Source organism: Trachemys scripta, chromosome 1 (genome assembly GCF_013100865.1).
Source record: "Trachemys scripta elegans isolate TJP31775 chromosome 1, CAS_Tse_1.0, whole genome shotgun sequence".
NCBI lineage: Eukaryota > Metazoa > Chordata > Testudines > Emydidae > Trachemys > Trachemys scripta.
Window position 1 is genome coordinate 101,861,187 of NC_048298.1, and position 22,024 is coordinate 101,883,210.

General features: G+C 43.4%; 1 protein-coding gene across 1 annotated transcript in view; it reads left to right on the top strand.

Moving 5' to 3' along the window:
* The window catches only part of TMEM178B (transmembrane protein 178B), a 324,432-nt gene extending 304,627 nt beyond the window's left edge, over positions 1–19,805 (top strand). The window contains exon 4 of the mRNA XM_034779586.1: positions 15,686–19,805. Coding sequence (XP_034635477.1) covers positions 15,686–15,936 — 251 coding nt within the window. The 3' untranslated portion in view covers positions 15,937–19,805. The remainder of the gene's footprint in view (positions 1–15,685) is intronic.
* The last annotated feature ends 2,219 nt before the right edge of the window (positions 19,806–22,024 follow it).

A 22,024-nucleotide genomic window follows, 5' to 3' on the forward strand; every position in this document is an offset into this window, starting at 1 on the left:
TCCTCCATTGTAGTGCCCTTTTGTAACTTCCTACAATAATACTCCTCAAGGAGGGATCGCAACACACATCTCACCACCTACTGTAGCATCAGTTCACTTGTGGGACTATGTGTCCTCCGTCTGGCAGAAACACAGTTTTCACTAAATGATTTGCACAGAACATCAGAAATGGAGCCTAATCTTTATGCCGATACCAACAGGCACAGCACTTTAAAGTGAAAACCTAAGAGTTTATGTCTACATGCGGAAATTGGGGGTGAGGGGTTGAAGCAGTGGTGGATTCCAGTCCAACCCCAGAGATGTAACACAGGTGGTATTCATTTAATGCTTTTAACAGAAGGGATGGATCAGTAACTGCAGCTGGAGAATTTAGTGTCAACTCTGTAGCATTTGATTGCCAGGGAAACATCAGCTGACCTCAAAGACAAACTTCAAATGCTTTCTTTTTGTGGTTCATTTCTGCTGCTCCTAGATATGCACTCACACCCTGAAGAAAAAAGACCAACACAAATAGTTATGGCACCTTTGTATCAGATCACACAAGAACTCTGGCTTTTTGTGGTGCAGAGATCTGACAGTAGCTGTGTGTGTGAGAGAGAAAGAGAGAGTGTATACAACTGTCACGGATCCACAGGATCAGTGCTCTGACCCCAGATTTGGAACAGCCTCTTGGATGACTCCTTCAGTGAGCCAGACCCCTAGTGGTCTCACTCTTCCTTGAGGATAAGCCCCATGGCTTCACAGCCTCCTTAGGCTGGACCTCTGGTCCTTCAGAACCTGCTTCACACTGTGCACTCCATTCAGCAAGCCCCACTGAGGCAGATGCCTGAAGGAGACTTCTACTACCTTAGGGAGCAATGCACCTCCAACAGCATCTGCAGGGTCATTCGCACAGCGTTTATTAGAATGGTTTATTAGTCAACTGGAACACAGCATAGAAAGTCCTTGGTTAGCATAGATTAAAGAAAGTTACTGGCATGGTTCGTTTTTTGTAGCTCAGAGCCCCAGCCAAGTCATGTCCCGTTGGTTCCCACTCTGTCCCCTCTTTGTTGAAGTTCCTGGCCCTTCCTCAGTCCTTTGTTGTCCAGCTGGTCAAACACGGCTGGCTTCCTGTGGAGGAGTGGGCCATCCCTGGTCGTTAGCTGCTGGGTAGAAAATGTCCCAGTGTTTGGCTTTTCCATTCTCTACATGGACTCTCCAATGGCATGGGCCCCAAACTCAAGACAGTGAGGCCTCAGTCACACCTGCCTGGTCGCCTGTTCCAGAGTAAATAGCCCTTTTCTATCCCCTACGTGACAATGCAGGATATGAGGGGAACTGAGGCACGGGGTTCATACAAAATATTTACAGAAAATTCCCACTCCATCACAACAACCCATCGTCCTATACTTCTGATTGGGATCAGCCCGCTTTCTTCAACGTGGCCTACATTAGACTGCTACATCAGTTCATCCTGATTTTGCAGCACAGGGCATTTTTTCACGGTTCTTGTTTTATTTCTTTTTAAAGTAGGCCAGATAGCTAGAGAGAACCTTAATTGCTCACTCCCAAGGCCAGCATGCACTGGGAGAGATGTGGAGGCTACACACTCGGCCCTCTGGGGAGATGAGAAAGCAGGTAATGCCTTGTGCTGCTCGCCAGCAAATAATCTGGCCTTTGGCTCTGGGGAGAGTCTGTGTAGCCCCTGTCTTTTGGGAGGACAGTAGCTCTGCTGTGAAGAGGTGAATTAAAGCTGGACAAAATGTGTGGAGTAGGCTCTGATAGGAACACAAAGGACTGTCCCAGCAACAGCCATGGAAGATAAGCTACATGTTTTTTTAAAGTTCTGTAGTTCTCTGCTCCTTGATAATGTCATAGAATAGAATATCAGGGTTGGAAGGAACCTCAGGAGGTCATCTAGTTCAACCCCCTGCTCAAAGCAGGGCCAATCCCCAGACAGATTTTTGCCCCACATCCCTAAATGGCCCCCTCAAGGATTGAACTCACAAACCTGGGTTTAGGATGCCAATGCTCAAACCACTGAGCTATCCCTCCCCCTGGCATTGAGCTGCTGCTGGCATTTGCATTTCAAGGCCAAAGGAAGATGGTCAAACAAAACTTGAGTTTACTGGGTTTTTTTTAAACAATTACTTATTGAGTGCCTTTAGTATACTGGTACCAAACAGAGAGGAAGGCAGTGCATGGGTAATAGAAGGAGAGGTAGAGCTGGCATGACACCTTACTAGGTAGGAACAACTCTCTGTAGAGAGAGAAAGGGGACTGCCTGTGTATGTGTAACAGAGCCTAGTTTGGAATTTAGAAATTCACTCAAGACTCAGACCCACCTTCCCAGGCACCCTTGCAATGTGGGCCCGTCTTGTCTATTCTTGAGGGCCTTATTAGGGGGCGATAGAGAAGTTAGTCATACATATGGTACTTATGCGGAGTTGGACAGCTTCATGGGAGATGAAAGTTTTAGCTCCCTGCAACATGAAGAAAGAATCCACCTTAGCCCTTTTCAATGCCATGTAATCTTTAAAAGGCAGAAAAATAAGGGATTAGGAGTGCTGCTGCCCACTCTGCAATTCATGTGATACCATTTTCATGGATTTGTCCTGTCTCTTGCAGGCTTCATTTACAGGACAATGAAAATCTCAGTTTGATTTCTGGATAATTATATCCCTCAGGATAAATATAAATGGTTCCAGTTCTAACTGAATGGCTTGGGAGACTGGTTGTGGGATACAAAGCCATCTACAACAAGGTCCGCCCCCTGCCCCATTCAAATTCAATCCAAGTCAGACAGTGAGCAAGAAAAAGTCATTATAACCTGACAGGTGTGTGGTTGCCTGCGTGAAGTGAGGTGGTGGGTCTCAGTACAGTTGCTAATGGACAGATGTCCAAATCATACAACAAACACCACCACAACTGGTACCAGATGGCATCTTTGATGGCATACACAGCAGAGGAATAAGGATTAAATGGACATTGAGATAACACTATCCTCTCATCCCTTGAATTGTTCCTTGCAGGGTATTTTAGAGGCATTGGCAGGGCAGTGTGTGAGAAGTTTGCACTGCTTCTGTTTATGCTGTGCTTCTATAGACAAAGAAAGGACCTCAGCCGCCATGAATCTGACAATTCTCATCAGCTCTAAATTCACTTTAAAAGCCAAAGTCAGACTTCCATATAGGGATCTGATTTTCAGAGCAGAAGTAGATTTATCCTCCACATCCTGGAAAAGGGAAAAATTAGCCAGGGTGCTGAAAGATCATATGAAAAGGGTGCTGAAAGTCTCTTCTTCTTGGGTGCAAAGGCATGTTTAAACTGGATAAGAAGCCTGCTGCGACTTTAATAGTCTGTTCTGATTATGTTTAAATTTCAGCTTACATATAACAGCGAATGTGTAAGAAATTGCAGAGTAATCACGTTTGTGAGGAAAATAAAAGATAAAGTAGCCACAAAGCTAGAAGAAACTGGTTTGAACTAACACAAATCCTGTACTGGCAGGGGAGGAGAGTTAACATGGAAACGAGAAGATAGCAGAAATTATAAATAAGTCTGTGTAACAACGGGAAGCTGAAATCTTATTGTCCAGTGCTGGAGGTAACCATGATGAGATCATCCTGATGAGCTTCCCATTTGTGATTAATTGATCACTACTTACTGAGTGCTTTGCCTTCCAAAAGATTTGTTAGACCCACCTGCTGAGTAAGTGAATCTCAGTCCAACACCTTTACTGCGGTGAATGCGGCACTGTGACAAGTCAAGTCCTTCTATGTGATAATGAAGGTCAGCTCAAATTAATTGAGAGCCCGTAACAGGGGGTTCCTGCCAGTGCTACAATTTGGCATCAATCTAGCAGTCTGGTTATATGGCAGACCTGAGATGTGATGGAATGGCAGGCATATGAATCAGATACTGGACGAACTTGCAGCAGGATAAACAGTCTGGGAGATCAGACATGCAGTGATGGAAGGAGTTATTTCCACACAAAAATTACTTAATTATGACTTTAATTACCACTGCCTATATTATCCCCACACCACTAAAGGGCTATGCTAATACTGTCCCAGTTTTTTGCTGCCTCTGGTTATGCGCTTGCAAGGCAGCAAGGCATCATGTTGGCCTCATGGGTGTAATCAGTCATGTTATTACTGCTGGGCTATCTTGAGGTGAGATGGTCATGGTCATCACCATGCCCACAGTGTTCAACGTTAGTCACTCAGTAACTCCCAGGCTTTGAGCATCCCCTGTTCTATTCTGTTCTGGAGTCCATCTCATCAAAACCTAGTGCGACTGTAGCTTCTGAAGAAATAATGCAAGACAGGATGTGCAGTGATAGTGTCACTCCTGACTTGCGTGCAGAACACGTGGGAGGGTGTGCACTTACTGTGTTGTGCATATCTTGGATGCAGAGATACATGATAGGGTGCACTGTATACACACCATTGGTGCAGTCATACACAACAGGGTGCACTGCAATTGTAGAGTCTTGTGCTCAAATCTTGGGTGTCATAATATACAACAATTTGGAGTTACTGTGTCATATCTATGTGCCATAAGAGAGTAATACACAAAGGGCCAGCTCCTTACCTGGTGTAATTAGGTGTAGCTCAATGAAATGCATTGATTTGCACAAGCTGAGGATTGGCTCAACACGGTGTACAGTTATGGTACAGGATACACGTTCTCCAGGTGTAATAATACACTACAGATTGTGCATTTACAATTCAGTACACATGCACTGCTGCTGAAATAATACACAACAGGATGCATGGTTACCGTGGTTTACTATGCATGCCTCCAGTGTGCTGTGAGACATGAGGCCAAAGGCCAAATGCAAGACGCACCCAACCAGCAGATATATGATACGATAACAGCATTACTATACACCCCGCTGTTTATTGTGGTTCTTAGTTTTTAAAAAGTGTATTAAATTCCAACCCATGTGGGTTTATGGTCTCATAATGACACAGCATGGAAACCCTGTCAGCCAATCAGATAGCTCCTTCCACCCAAGCCTTTTTATAAGGGCAAATGTAAAGTAAATCCTTTGCATTCTGCAACCCGTCTGTTAGCTGATGATGATGCAACGGTGTATAATTAAACGATAATTTATATTCCGTGCAAGTGTGCACAGAGCAATAAAGTGTTCTCAAGAGCCGTGTGCCGCTGAGGCATTCAGTCCATGCACAGAAGGAGTTTACTGCAAAGCTGCTCCCGCACAACGGAGTTTGTCACCACGGAGCTAGGAGCAGTGTTGTTTTATTCTTTAATAATTTCAGGATTGTGATATAATTTAACTAGTTAATGGGACATCTACCTCAGGATCAGGCCGCATTTTGTTATTTATTTGTTTCATGTACCTGGAACAAAAAAATGTGTAGGGTAAAGAGAGGCTGAAAATAATACAGCTTCTGTTGTGATGTGGGGTTTTTGTCCAGCTCTATAATGAAAGATCAGATGACGGCCACAAGACTAGCACAACCTCCAAAGAAATTAATAACCACAAATAACAACCAATAGCAACAACATCCAGATGCAGATCTACAGAAACACTTTAAAAAACAAAACTCACATTTCAGTGAGAATTGCCTGGGTTAAATAAAGTTAAATAAATATCATCTTCTAAATCAGACTTCTGTGGGGCTGTTCTTACCTACTAGAGTTGCAAAGTAACACCTGAGGTTCTTATAACTGTAAGAGATCAGAGAGGAAAAAAATCTCTATTTCCCCCTCCCCCCCCCAATTTATTTATCATGCACATTTGAAAGCACAGTCTGTTCATGAGTCAGTTTCCGTGATTGTTTTTTTGGGAGGAGTGGGGAAGGGTGTGTGTGTCTTTCAGTCAGGCATAGAAGAGATATTTTTTAAAAACCAAGAGGAAAATGTGATTGTAGATCCACATAAATTTTGAGGCGTCTCAAGGGCAGGCATAGTACCAGAAACTACTTGTATCTATTTTTAGGAACTGACTAGCTTTCAAATCCATGGTGTCTCTTTAAGGTGAAGGAACGAATTCCACTAATAGTTGGCTTTTCATCCTTTATCTAAGGCCTCAGTCACAAATACTAGCCACAGGCATGTTTAAACAAAGTTGTTGTTAGCAGGGTTCTGGCACTGTGCCAGCATACAGAGGTTCCTCTAGCTTTCCAGCTTAGGCCTCACAAAGGTGTAGAGGGCAAGGAATCAGGGCCGGCTCCAGGCACCAGCTTACCAAGCAGGTGCTTGGGGCGGCCACTCCGGAGAGGGGCGGCACGTCCAGCTGTTCGGCGGCAATTCGACGGATGGTCCCTCACTCCGGCTTGGAGCGAAGGACCTCCCGCTGAATTGCCGCCACCGATCGCGATCGCGGCTTTTTTTTCTTTTCTTTTTTTTTTTTTTGGCTGCTTGGGGCGGCCAAAACCTTGGAGCCGGTCCTGCAAGGAATTGACACATGGCTGGGCCACAGAGCCCAAGCAAGTTCTCAGAGCAAATAAAAGGGACTCTAAAACTAGTTACTTGGTAATCAGAATGGAGGAATATATGTGAGAAAGCAGAAGTGCAGGTGTGGGGCAAAACTTCAAACCGATTCAGCATGGCTAGTGCTGGCAAACTGAGCCGGTTGTGTTTAAACCAGTTCAAGCAAAATCAGCCTGGTAATCAGATGATAACAAAACCTCCCTACCTGAACATCCCCACCACACTGCTTGTTGCAATCATGCTTAAAAATGGCTGTAACTAGCTCCACACAGTACTGCTTCCGATATGGAGAGGGCAAAAGTGGACTCTCAAACCATAGTCACAACTCATGTATGGTTTTCCACCTCTGCAGCTCTGAATAGCCTCCATGAAAACTTATCCATGCAGGGTCCCCAGGTGCTATAGCGATTAGTATTTATTATTTGTATTGCAGTAGCACCTAGAGGCTCCAATTGAGATGAAGGGTCCCATTATGCTGCACATTGTGTATAACAAAAGGATGGTCCCTGCCCTAAAAAGCTTAGAATCTACATGTAAAATAAAACAACGAGGAGTCCTTGTGGCACCTTAGAGACTAACAGATTTATTTGATGAGATGATGTATGTAATAGCCCTTGCTGGCTGTTGTGTTTGTACCCACACCCTAGGCCTGCATGCTTTTAAGCTTCCTTTGGTCTGGGGAGGCTCTGGCCTCTTTGACATACTTCCTGGATGCAGATTCTCTGTTGGGTACCTGGAGGTTGAACCTCATGGCCCCACTGCTGTAGGCCCCCAGAACCAGTTCTAAACCTCACTCCCACCCCAAAGACACCGCAGTAGCTTAAGCACACCCTTTCCCAGAACGCCAGCTTTGTAGGTTTTCTAGTTTATAATTTACCCCTTCCGGGACATGTGATCCTTGAAGCAAATAGGCACAGACATTGCAAAGGGTTTCTAAAAAGCAATTACTCTTTACTTTAGACACACAGGAGATATACAGATCTATGCAAAATAAGAAAAACCCATGTGTGATTCCCTGCCTCAGTTTACTAACCACTCAAGTGTTCTCTGAGATTTGATCTGGATTCTAGGACTTTTCTCCTTCAACACATGCTTCTTTTACTGTTCTGGTAGGTGAGAGACAGCTGCTCTGAGCAGACCTAGTCCTTTTATAGACTTCCAGACTCCTTTGTTAGGTCAGCCTCAAACCCCTCGTCAGGTGATCAACTGCCTGGTTACCAGCCCACCTGAGTGGACTGGGTCTTATGAGTGCCCGATAGCTCCCTGAGGTAAGGTATCTTCCATTTGAATGGAAGATCATGGAGGTTTGACAACCCACCATTGTTCGCCCTGTGTCTCCACCCTTTGGAATTTCACACGAAGATGGAGGTAAAAAGACAGCAGAGAAGGCATAGACCAGCCTTACAGTCATAATGGAGTTTGTACTTTGATATAGGTAGGTACAGAGGGTTCATAATATCAAACAGAATTAATAAATTGTATATAGATTCCCCAGATTGGCCTCGTCAAGATTAACAGAGCAGGGGTACCTCACAAGTACTGCTGGTGAGTTCTTACACTCCTTTTTTTCAAGATAGAGCTTCTGTTATTACCTTTTATTGATTTAATAGCTAGACAAATACAATTAATGTGCAGTAACAGGTGTTTAACCTCTCCCCATTATCAGGGCAACCATTTTCAAAACCAGATTTAAAGGAAGGGCAGCTGTCTGATTAGGAGTAGCTACTGGATGTCAAACAAAGCAATTTCTGTGGTGTAGACACAGCCTTAGATGAGACTTGCTGTCTTGCCTGACAGAAGCATTTCCCAATGAAATGTGATTTTTCCTTTATCAAAAATATTGCTGTGGCTTTGTCTCATTCACTAGTGTTTCATTTGGGACACTCCCACCTCCCCTCACAAATCTCAGCCTGGATTTCTCTGCCCCCATCCAACAGAATTCAGTTTATTACACTCCTGTCAGCTGTGCTGGTGAAGTCAGTTTTTCTCCCTCCAGTCCTGCTTGGATGCCAACGCATCCCTGATGGACTGTTATTACTGCCTGTCATTCATATTCTATCCGCCAATTCCATGGAGGGGAGATTTAAACCTCAGCCCATCTGCATTCAGTTCTGATTGGGTGATTATCCCAAAGCTGCAGAAAGTGTTTTTGATAAACAAATAAAAATTCTATATTGCCACTGCTGTCCTGGGACGTTGGCTCATTAGTAAACATGGAAGGGAAGTACATGACTGATTGCAAGAACCTATCAGGGCAATTCTTTAGGATTTAATTTTTTGTGGGGAAGAGACTGTTATAATGAATTGTTCATGAAATTTGGCAGTCCTGGAGGCTCTGAAGTCCTGTGTCTAGGGTAGGTACAGTATCATGGGCAACAGTAGTCTACTTTCCCCTCACACCAGTCTAACCCTGACTTGGAGGAGACCACTTCTTGGGGTAGTTAAATCTCCATGCCCATTCAGTCCAACAATGGTGCCAATCAGGAGGGTGGTTTTATGTCATACAGGCATCTATTCACTAGGTATTGGACTGCAGGCCCCAGCTCATTTTGCACTGGTCCCCAAACCACCCTAAAACACACCAGCATTCAGTTATTATCAGTAGCCCTGGTACCTCTTACATCATGAGGCCTGATTAATGGTAAGTGGGGCCATCCTAGTTCTGATAGTTGAATCTGAACAGCATGTGGGATTCACACACTGGACATAAAATTTTCTCTAGCCAGCATGATTCAGCATTTTTGGGGCCTTGGTAAGTTGCAATAAATAGTGAGATAATGGCATGTCATTGATGGATGCTGGTAAATTGGAGTTTAAAATATTGTACATGACGTCTTACATAACCAAGGACAGTGGAGGGGTACGGAGCCATGCACCAGCAAATTGTTGTGCATACTACTGATTATTTATTAGCTCAGTAAAAACACAGAGTTTGATCCAGGGATTGAAACAGCATTTTTAATGAGTTTCAAATTCATGGCTGGTTTTACTCTCCATTGTTTGTAACTTTCTCCTCATTAGTATTTATTATTTTGTTATATGGTGGTGTCTAGAGACCCCAACCAAGATCTGAGCCCCATTGTTGTGGGCACGGTACAAACACTGTCCTTGCCCTGAAGAGTTTGCCATTGAGATAGATGAGACAAAGTGTAGGAGAAGGGGAGTACTTCCTTCCTTTTCGTATTTAGCAACCACATGGTTTCAAACTGGCAACAGAGATTTTCCCTGATATCTCCTCGTACAATCCTATGTCTCTAATGGAGCTGAAATTATTCCTTTTAGCAAAGAAGGGACTCTTTTGCCATTTTATAACCACAGCCTTTTGAAACAAGCCATAGAGCTTGGTTTATAGCTCCGTATCTCTGCCATGCACCTTCCTCCCATCACGATATAAGAGCCTGGATGGCCTGCCACACAGGGACTACTGCATTCCTACCCACACAGTCTCATGTTACGAGGATAATCCATTTAACAAGGGAGGATGTGGGGGAAGGGACTGAGATTTCTAATCAAACAAGTGAGTTGATTTCAGAATAAAGAGGAGGGGATCACCTGCTGACTTCTGGGAAGGAGGCCCTCCAGTGGCCTGCATCTCCTGCTGTTGATTTGCACTTCTCTAAAGATGACCCCAGAGCCTGGGGTGTCTCTACAAAATATTTGGAAAGATCTGGAGCATTTAATCTGGGGTGAGTCTACCCTCTGGGGCAGGGATTGTCTCTTCATCTATGTCTGTACAGCACCCTGCACAATAGGGACCTGATCTTAATTGGGATCATAAAATGTTTATTATTCAGGAATGTCTGGTCACCATGTATAGAATTTGGCCAGAGAGGCAAAGTTCCCCTCAACCGCCCCTTCATTAGAGGGGAAAATGAGGGCTAATATCAATGTATTTCCCCCACACACACTGAGGTGAAAAATCAAACTCCTTCCATTCTCCATCCTATGCCTCTGCCAGGAGCTTTCTGGGCCAAAGGACACCATCAGTGCATTAGAGGAGTGAGTCTTACAGGCTGCCAGCTGCCAGCAAGGTTGGCTTACCACACTACCAGGGGGACAGAGCAGGCTGAATGACCTTCTGTCATGGGCGGCAGTGCAGACTGTATGGCCAGAGTTCTGAAGGTGTTTGCTGGCAGCTGGCTTTGTGGGTTCGTCTAGAGAGAAGCCAAGCCAGTGTGTATCATGCCAATATATAGTTTCAGATACATCAGTGGGAGGGAGAGGAAATGTATGAGGCCAGGGTCATGTATGTGGGAGGCAGGGAGATAAAACCATCTGCAGCAGAAATATATTGAGGCTCTTGGTCTCTGTTTGTTGGTCTTCATTTAGCCTCAGAGCAGGGACAGGTTCAGAGCATCTCTTCCTTTCAAGAGGGCTGTGAAACCTTTAGCTCAAAAGAGCCCGATGCCCACTTACAGTAAGGTTCTGGCAGCAGGTACACTCCCAGAGCAATGTAAAGGGGCCTCAGTGCAAGTGAGAATCAGGCCCAAAAAAGTGTCAGGGGGCCAGTTTTAATCACTCTTTGTGTGTACCTTCATGCCAAAGGAAAATATTCAGAGTTGTGGTCACAGCGTTCCACTCTGTACGATGCTGGCCAGAGCGTTCTGTGCTGTGCAGCACGGGACGGGTTAATGGTTAGCATGCCCAGGCATTTGCATGAAGAAAATGTGAACCAGAACTAAGTATTAATATGGGGGCAGCAAGGAGAGGGGAGTGACTCTTCTAGCAGCTTGCTTCTTACAAGAGGGGTCCCTTCCTATCACAACCCCACCCCATGTAAGGTGTGTCTCCAACTTCTAATGAATGTGGGATTTCCTTGCTGCTGTTACACAAGCAAAGGAAGTGTCTCTAGTGAATTCAGAGATGGAGGGAGCCCTCTGGCATTTTGGCACTACCAGATTATTATTCATTATTATTGGTCATTATTATTATTATTTATTAATTTTATTACAGTATCATTTAGAGGCCACAGTTGAGAGTGGGGGCTCATTGTGCTAGGTCAGTGGTGCCCAAACTTGTCCTCTCACAACCCACCTTTCCTGTAATGGAATGTGTCTGCCCCCGCTGGGAGCGGAGCTGCAGCCGCGGGCCGGGGGCCTGGGGCAGAGCCGGGGCCGTAAGCAAGAGCCGGGAGCCAGGAGTGGAGCCAGGGCCACAGTTGCGGCAGGTAGGCTGGGGGTGAGGGCAGGGCCAAGGCTGGAGCAGAGTGAAGCTAAGGGCAGAGCAGGGCTGGGCGGCGCTCCCTCCCCATCTCCTGTGGTGGCTGGGCTGGGCCCTGTTGTGCATCTCGGATGTTCCTCCATGCCTTCTAAAGGGGTGTGCTCCACAATTTGGGGGCCACTGTGCTAGGTGCTGTACAAACACATAATAAGAGACAGTCCCTGTCCCAAAGAATTTACAATCTAAATAGACAAGACAGACAAAAGGTATATATACACTTCAGTCGGAGGTGTGATTGCAGCTCGGTTAGCTTACCAGCATTAGCTTCAATCTAGCTAGCATGGCTAAAAATAGCAGTGAATATGCAAGGAACAGGCCAACAACATGGGTACAGTCCCAGGGTCCCCAGCATGCTTGTACAGCCTGTGCTGAAGCCCGTGCCACGGCTATTTTTAGCCATGCTAGCTAGATTAAAGCTTGCGTGGGTATTCCAACCTGTGCTGCAATCAACTCTGAGTGCCATGTAGACGTACCCAAAGAGGGGGAAGGAGGAAACAGGTAGAGAGAGAGGAAGTGACTTGCCTAAGGTCACACAGGAGGTCAATGGTGGAGATGGGATTCACATGGAGATCCTAGACTTGTTTTGCTGCAGCCTCTAAAAAGGATTTTGCCATACTGGCATGTCCCTGTTTGCCAAGGATGTCTTTTGGTATGTGTTCTCCCCAACAGCTTGTCTGATTGGCTTCAGACATTCCGGAAATATTCTACTCTAGCATAATTCCACTCATGCCCGCAGAATGGAGTGTGTACAATTCACTGCTTAGCTGCAACTAGCAATGGTAAAGAAGAGACAGAAAAAGAGGCAAAAGCAAGAAGGAGAGAGAAGAGGAGTAGTAAGAGAAGAATGGAAAAAGAGCGAGAGAAGGAAATATTATAAAAATAACATGGCCCTGACTGTGTTGGGGGTGAAGTAAGGAGGAAAATTAGACCATTGGCTCTACTGTGATTTTGGCTATCATATCTAGGGAGAGGTGCTCAGATTCTATGGTAAAATCATAGGATGGAAAGGACCTCAGAGGTCATCTAGTCCAGTCCCCTGCACTCATGGCAGGACTAAGTATTATCTAGACCATCCCTGACAGGTATTTGTCTAACCTGCTCTTAAAAATCTCCAATGATGGAGATTTCACAACCTCCCTAGGCAATTTATTCCACTGTTTAATCACCCTGACAGTTAGGAAGTTTTTCCTAATGTCCAACCTAAACCTCCCTTGCTGCAATGTAAGCCCATTGCTTCTTGTTGTATCCTCAGAGATTAAGGAGAACAATTTTTCTCCCTCCTCCCTCTAACAACCTTTTATGTACTTGAAAACTGTTATCATGTCCCCCCTCGGTCTTCTCTTCTCCAGACTAAACAAACCCAATTTTTTTCAATCTTCCCTCATAGGTCATGTTTTCTAGACCTTTAATCATTTTGTTGTTGTTCTCTGAACTTTCTTCAATTTATCATATCTTTCCTGAAATGTGGCGCCCAGAACTGGACACAATATTCCAGTTGAGGCCTAATCAGTGTGGAGTAGAGCAGAAGAATTACTTCTCGTGTCTTGCTTACTACACTGCTGCTAATACATCCCAGAATGATGTTCGCATTTTTTGCAACAGTGTTACACTGTTGACTCATATTTAGCTTGTGGTGCACTATGACTTCCAGATCCCTTTCCTCAATACTCCTTCCGAGGCAGTCATTTCCCTGATTTTTCCTTCCTAAGTGGAGTACTTTGCATTTATCCTTATTGAATTTAATCCTATTTACTTCAGACCATTTCTCCAGTTTGTGCAGATTATTTTGAATTATAATCTTATCCTCCAAAGCACTTGCAACCCCTCCCAGCTTGGTATTGTCCGCAAACTTTATAAGTGTATTCTCTGTGCCATTATCTAAATCACTGATGAAGATATTGAACAGACTTGGCCCCAGAACTGATCCCTGCAGGACCCCACTTAATATGCCCTTCCAGCATGACTGTGAACCACTGATATCTACTCTCTGGGAACGGTTTTCAAATCAGTTTTGCACCCACCTTATAGTAGCTCCATCTAGGTTGCATTTCAGTAGTTTGTTTATGAGAAGGTCATGCAAGACAGTATCAAAAGCCTCACTAAAGTCAAGATATACCACATCTACTGCTTCCCCCCTATCCACAAGGCTTGTTACCCTGTCAAAGAGAGCTATCAGGTTGGTTTGACAAGATTTGTTCTTGACAAATCCATGCTGACTGTTACTTATCACCTTATTATCTTCTAGTTGTTTGCAAATTGATTGCTTAATTATTTGCTCCATTATTTTTCTGGGTACAGAAGTTAAGCTGACTGGTCTGCAACTCCCCGGGTTGTCCTTATTTCCCTTTTTATAGATTGGCACTATATTTGCTTTTCCAGTTTTCTGGAATCTCTCCAATCTTCCATGACTTTTCAAAGATGATCGCTAATGTCTCCGATATCTCCTCAGTCAACTCCTTGAGTATTCTAGGATACATTTCATCAGGCCCTGGTGACTTGAAGACACCTAGCTTTTCTAAGTAATTTTTAACTTTGTTCTTTCCCTATTTCAGCCTCTGATCCTACCTCATTTTCACTGGCATTCACTGTGTTAGACGTCCAATCACTACCAACCTTCTTGCTGAAAACCAAAACAAAGAAGTCATTAAGCATCTCTGCCATTTCCACATTTTCTGTTGTTGTTTCCCCCCCACACACACACCCCATTGAGCAATGGGCCTACCCTGTCCTTGGTTTTCCTCTTGCTTCTAATATATTTGTAGAAGGTTTTTTTGTTACCCTTTATGTCTCTAGCTAGTTTGATCTCGTTTTGTGCCTTGGTGATACATTATAAGAACATACCATAGACAGATGGTTCACTCCTGTGAAATGTGAAGAGGTCTGGATTTAATTTGGTGAAGTTGGGGGGTGGGATCAAAGAGGAAAATCAAGCTCATAAAGGGAGAGTAGCTCAACGAAACCTCAACTCAAATGAGACTCATGTCTTTCCATAACACTTCTTATCTGCCAGAATTACACACACAAGCTTCTCATGAAGTAGGTAAGTACTCTCATCCTCTTTTGCAGATGGAAAACTGAGGCAGCAAGTTTCAGGGTTTGTCTACACTTGAAGTGTTACAGCAGCATATCTGCAGCATTGCAGCTGCACCACTGTATCGCTTCGGTGTAGATATTACCTATGCTGATGGGAACTCCCATAAAGGTGGTAACTAGGTCAACAGAAGAATTCTTCCATCAACTTAGTGCTGTCTACACTGGGGGTTAGGTCGGCTTAACTATGTCACTCGGGGGGGTGGATTTTTCACACCCCTGAGTAATGTAGCAAGGTTGACCTAACATTTTAGTGTAAACCAGGCCTCAGTGACTTCCACAGTATTACAGAGAGAGGCAGCGGGAGGCTAGAATGGCAAGGAGGACAGATGTTCCGTTTTGTGAAGGATTTGGAGATTTCAAAATGTTCAGAACTGGAGTGAAAACCAAACATTTTAAAATTCTCTGTGAAGAAAAATTCCCCAAAAGTGTCATTTCAGGTGGTTCAGAACGTTTTGTTTTGAGAACATTTTCAACTTTCAGTTGATGTGTTATACTGTGCAATATACTGCAAAATTTTTAAAAAATTGAAAGAAAAGTGATGTAAAATGAAAAACTGAAATATTTTAGTGAGAAAATGTCAAAATGGGATGTTTTGACACAGTCAGAACTTCCCCTCCCCCTTTTCTATTTTCAAAACAAAATACCAGTGAAATTGCCCTGATTTCACAAAGCGATTTGATTCTGATGGAACAGCCTATTCCAATGGAAGTTTCTCCAACCAGCTCTAGTCAGGGCCAGTGCTACAGCTCAGCACTTCCTGGCACCCAGTGTGACCATGCCGCTTTTTGTAGCAATTCCTCCAGCCTTTCAGATATTCCCTTATTGATCACACTGCCTCTTTTGCAGACAGCTGGGGAATGCTACTTTTGTCATTCTAACCTTTCTTTATTCTTTCCCTCCCTCCTTCCCCCCTCTTGTCCTTCTCCAGGTACCTTCTGCATCATTTCACTGTGCACTTGCGTGGCTGGAATCAACTTCGAGCTCTCCCGCTACCCCCGCTACCTGTACGGACTTCCCGATGACATCAGTCATGGCTACGGCTGGTCCATGTTCTGTGCGTGGGGAGGCCTGGGCCTCACTCTTATATCGGGCTTCTTCTGCACCCTGGCCCCTTCTGTCCAACCTGTCCCCAGGACCAACTGCCCCAAATCCAGACCTGAGAATGGGACAGTGTGCTAAAATAAATAAATAAACAAATGTGTGTATATATATATATGTATACACATACATACATATATATATATGTATAGATATATTTATCTCAAACTGATGCCAGTGCCAAGGTAGAGCTCAGTTCAACATGGCACCTGCATCTCCACAGGACTTTCTGTTGCTTCGTTCTTTCTCACAGAGATGGGAAAGCTTTTCTGTAACATGGCTCTTCCATCTAACTCTTAACTTCAGTATCATAATGTAAAGGTCAAGTGAAAATACTGTTGCATCTATCTACTGCCACCTGGGGTGGGTGGGGAAGCAGTTTATATGGAGGATGTGAAACCTGAGTCTGTACAGGACGTGGGGAACCAAAAACTATCAACTGCAAGGCAAGAGGAGAATACAAGCAACAAGCAAAGAAATGAATCAACCATCTGAGTCACCTCTAGAATGTAACCTCCTCGAGGCCATTTTCAAACCCCTAACACCTTTAAAAAAACAAACTGTCCCATCATTATTTTTCTTCCTGCCTAAAAAAGCGGGGGGGAGGAAGCATTTTCTCTTTGCCTGCCAAACTTTAAAAAAAAAAACAAATAAAATAAATATGGAACAACAAACAAACAAACAAAAAAGAAAAAAACCATGAGGACATTTCAGCGGATGTTCTAACAATGCCGTTTTAATCTTCCAGCTGCCTTACATCCAGGCTTAACACGGAGGCTGAACTGCTAACAGAGACGCAGTGGGGGGCCTTTTGAAAATGCTGTGATACATGTGTGTATAACTCTATTTTCCCTTCTTTTTTTTTTAACAAAAAGAAAAATTTAAAAACATTGAAATGTGATCGTCTATAATCCATCCATGCTGTGTTTGTAGCCCAAGGAAGAGGCATCAAGACTGCAGAAGTGCGAGGGAAGGCACGAGTTCTGAGACAGCCGGTCTCCTTCGCTGGAGGTTGTTGGTTTTTTTCAAACGGAACAATGGAAAATTCAGGATGGTGGATACCAGGAAAGAACCATCCGGGGGAAGGGAGGTGGGATAGCCCTTGCAGTTGATTTTCCTGAATATTTATTTGAGTAGGATTTGTTTTATTTTCCGTTTTGGAAATTAAAGATCATTGGGCAAAAGCCATTGCGGAGGAGAAAAGGGGGACAAGTTTTTGTAAGGGAGAAATAAGTGGTGCCTCTTGTTGTGTCCAGGTATGCCAAAAAAGACTTTCCCACATCTTGTCATTGGAAACTGCCCCATTTCACTGGACATCTCTTCTTTCCATTTGGGAGAACAATCTATACAGATGGAATAGAATGGGTCAGATGCAGAGAATGAAAATCCATTCCCCATGAGCTCAAGTCTTGTATGATATAGTTGTGAATCCACAATTAGAATTCTCTCTCTTTTTCTGTGTGTGTGTCTTTCTCTTTTTCCTGCTTCTGCCCTATCTGCCATCCCCTTTCTACTCTGCTCCTCTCATTGTGCAGCTCATAGATCCCAGAACAGCTAATTTAGCAGCTAAAACTCAACTGGGGAGGAATAAATCATCCAGGGAAGCTAAATTTCACCTGAAATTCCAGTAGTTCCTACTGTGGAAGGTGTGGCTGGAAGGAATGCAGGGGAGAAGGCTCCAATAGAGTAACTAAAGTGGAGTCAGAGGGTGCTCTCACTGAATAGCCATGTGAAGGAGTGTAGAGAACCACTTCCTTGAGGCATTTACTGACAAATGTGCAGGGAGGGGAGAAGGGGTATGAAAAAACAGTTGTTAATTCAAGACCAATCTCTGCAACCATTTGTTACATGAATAGATCACGTCACATGTCCTAGTTGGTCGATAGATAACAAACATCCATGGCATCTAAGCAAAAATAATTGGCAGAAGAGGCAATCCATTTGAAACAGAATTTGCTCCAGAAAAAAAAGGACGTGTTGACTTCTAGGCCTATAGTGCTGCGGGGAGACAGTGTTTTGCCTACTTTTAAAAAAAACAGTCATTCTCATACAATACAATTATAGAGACATTGTCAGTCGTTCCCTGCACCCTCTCTCCTTTCCCTTCCTCTAGGTCTTTTTGTTGATTTTGTTTTATTAATCTGGCCCAAAGAAATGAAGACTCTTGGGGTATTTCAGAGTAGGATTGATTTGTTTATCTTTTATTCTCACTAAGCTGTTTGTTTTTTTGTTAGCTTGATTTGGCTTTTACATATTCCACAATCAAGCAAATCCAAGCTGCCAAAGGAGTGTGTTCACACTAAAGTGCCACCTTCTGTAGGTGAGTTTTCATTCATTTCGCTTGCAAACGGAGCTGGTTGAAACATTTAAAAAAATTGAAGAGTTTTGGTTTCTAAATGGACCAATTTTTTGGTTTTTAATTTTTTTTTGGCAATTTTTAAAAATTAAAGTGCTTTCAAAAATCATGGTTTTGTAAATAAAACTGGTCAATTTTCAAAATTCCTACCATATGACTAAGCTGACTAATTAACATTGGTAAAAGGGGGAAAAATAAGAAAACACAGAAAATTAAAAATAACTGAAAGCAAAAAATAATAAATGGAAAACAAAAACAACCATTGAAAAAATGAAAAGTTTTTAGAGAAAATGTTTGAAACGTATTGACATTTTTGAGCAAACCGATATTTTTGTGAAAAAAAATCATTTTTTAAAAAAAAGGCCACATTTCATTGAAACAATTTTTGAACAAAACCTCTCCACCACCTCTATGGTGGGTATGTTAGTAGAACCCTTATATGTAAGTACTTATATTTGATGTGCCTTGGGTAGGATCAAAGTGCACAGAGAGTACCTGCTCCACTCCACCATCAGCTATCATGGCCTGGAAAGCACCACACAGCCGGCTCATTGTGGTATGATCAGTGACAGCTCATGGGTTCTTTTGTCGATGGATTTTCAAAAGAGGCATAGCAGCAAAATGTAAAGAGGCAGAAATCAGTTCTACTGTTCTGTGAGCTCCTCGGTCTTTCTTTCTTCCTGCACCTGGGATAAAAATAGTCCTGCCTTTATGATGATGTACTTTGAAGCTGGCAATTTACAAAATGTATGTGAATTTGTGTATATGTGTGTGGGGAGGGAGGGGGCAGTTACATTCATTTTGCTTTAAAGAAGAAAAGAAGTGTTAACTCTGGAGACTTGGCCCAATTCTCTGATTATCTACTCACTAGCCTATGCCTTCCAAGACCTGCCCTAGGGGTGGGTAATATAAGTGGGCACCCACTATGTAAAAAATTATGTGGACAGCCATTGACGTGACAGGTGAATATTTATCCTTAATTGCTTAATTTTTAGTGTGTGCCAAACTCTGGCTTGTAGAAGGAGCCATTTTTCAAGAGGGCAGTTCTCCCACCCTCTTCCCCAGAATCAGGACAGGAACCCTACGGAGTATTCAGAATTCCACTCAATCCCAGGAACAGAGTGCAAGACACCTAAGTATTTATTTATACATTATCAGGGATCAGAGCCTTTGTCATGCTTTCTATTGGCTCAGACTGGAATTCTGAATCTCCACATGCTCAGTTTTTGATCAAGGGTTATTTTAAAATTCACACCTGAAGCCAGATCCAAAGGTTGTGATTACTGTCTAATTCTATAATGGGCCAAAGCAGAACCCCCAATTCTGAACCCACTCTGAATTTTAGGAAAGCTTTGAAATGTGTTCCTGAAACTACAACCAGATGTGACTCAGGCTCATCTCTAGTTTCTAGGCTTCAGAAGTAGTTCTGAATTGGTTGACAGTGATCTCAATTTTAAGGACCCGTGACTTGATCCTGCCATGTGCTGAACACTCTATCCTAATTCAGCAAAGCACTTAAGCATGTTCTCAACTTGAAGCATGTAAGTAATGCTACTGACTCCTCACATGCTTAAAGTGCTTTACTGCATCAGGTCATAGGACTGATCCCCCATTCCTCTTTCCCCATCTGCTCCCATTGCTGAAGTGATATTCTTGTCCCTGCCTAATACACTGTTGGGTATTTGGATTCTCTTACTGGAAGCTTGATAACTGTAGAGTCCAATATTTGCCAGAGTGTCTCACAAATTGCCTTTCAAGTCTCACTTCTATGACACGAAACGTATATGTTCCAGAGATCCACAGAGGAACCTGCTTAAGTGAACAGAGACGTCATGAAATGCCGCTCATTGTGAAGTAGAATGAATTGTTTCAATGCACTGCAGCATGCAAACTTCAGTTTTACTTATAGTGGATCTCCAATTACTGTGTAGTGCAGTTGTTCTGTGGATTCAATGAGGATTCTCATGTCCATACATACCAGGGGCAGTGTATGTGTGATTGTACTACATGGCAGGATTCCATGTACTCTATATCCAATGTACTGTATATGCCACTCTCTTAAAGCTAAAGCTGGTCGAGTGTCGAAATACCAGACTCATACCAGCCCATCTGTATATATTATCCATCTCTTCTCTCCACCCCCACCCTCCCCATATACACAACTGATCTCCCCATATTTAGTAATCTCATAGTTAGTATTTTAAAAACATTTTTCAGGCATAGCCCTCCATGCCCTGATCCTCAGCAGCTGCCCACAACCCCTCAGGTGAACAGAGCTATTCATGTTTTTGACAAGCAGTTTTGGACAGTGAAAAATGATTCTATGTACTCTGAAAGAGTTAAACCAAATTCCTCTCAGTGGAAGTTCTTCACACTCCCAGCAGAGAATCATTAAAGAATGCAAATGTTCTCCTGATTCCCTCTTCAAGCAAACAGTTTAGGGCCAGTTCTGGTTTTGACTTGTAATCCTACTGGTACATCAAGTGATCAATAGAAAAGGAGCCCTTAGTTAGGGTGAGGGCTGATGGGCAGGATCTCCCCTGCCTGTCCCAAGTGTTACTGGAAGACTGCGTCTTTATGGCTGTCCTTCCCCATTTTGCAGCACCTCTGATCCTGGTTACACTAATAAGTGTAGCTGAGAAGAAAATTACTGTAATCTCTCCTTAATTCTTGAGTGCTACGTGTGAAATGGAAACGAAATAATGAGTTACCAACTGTAGAGCTTAAACAAAGACATATTATTTGAGCTATTTCTTCTTCTCTGTGCATCTACAGCAGGCATCGAGACACTAAAGAAACAAACACACACACACGACCAACGCTGATCTGTTTGTAGCCAAATTGAGAACTCTTTCATGTCCCATACCGTTTACATGCAGAAAAATGCTTATCCAGGCAGAGGAGGAAGGCTTGAGGTGAAAACCTAAGACAGTTTTGGAAGATTGCCAGACTCCACTGAAAAAGAATAGAAAATGTCCATGAAGCACAAACTGCATATAAAGGCTAGTGCTGGGTGAATCTCCAAAGGTAAGGAGTCTAGTTTCAAACAAAGAACCTGAAGTTTGATTGCAAAATCCAAACGATCTGACCCTCTTGGTTCTGCCAAACTGAGCTGGAAATCTGATGACAACAGCCTTTGTCTCAAAAATTTCCAGCACTGCTGCTTCCAGTCTCAGACCTTGGGCCTGGTCCAAAGCCCACTGAAGTCAATGAACCTGTTGACTTCAATGAACTTTGGCTTATGCCACATGAAACCAACTTTTCTTGCAGTATTTCAGCATAGTCCTGGCCAGAGCTGAAAGTTCAAATGCGTGTCCACACATTTCAGAAAACTAAATGTTTGGTGCTAGAAAGAGGCAATGGTTCAGAAGCCTTTCTATGTTTTCTGATTCACTGTGTCCATCTCCAGTAAACACACACACTAATATTCCCCTCTTAGCCATAGCTCTGGTGTCACTCCTGGCAATATATGAGGCAAGGAGTGTGTTCCTGCTGCCGCTGATTAATGGCGAAATTCCTATTGACATCACTGGGTCACAGGATGGAGCCCAATATAGTATAATAATAATAATAGTAACAATTACAATATTCCCTGTAGGTAACAAGGATTAACTTAGAGAACAGGGGCTAGGTGACTGCATAGGTTTAAATCTTGCACACAATAAGACACAGGGGCAAATGCATTTTTTGGTCTCATCCTACTTTCCATTAAAGCATCCCTAAATCACCACCAAATGTAGTGCAATTGTTGTTCCTGCTCAGGAGAAGCCCAGCATGGAAATAACTGGGGAAGCTGTAGGTCACATGCTCAGA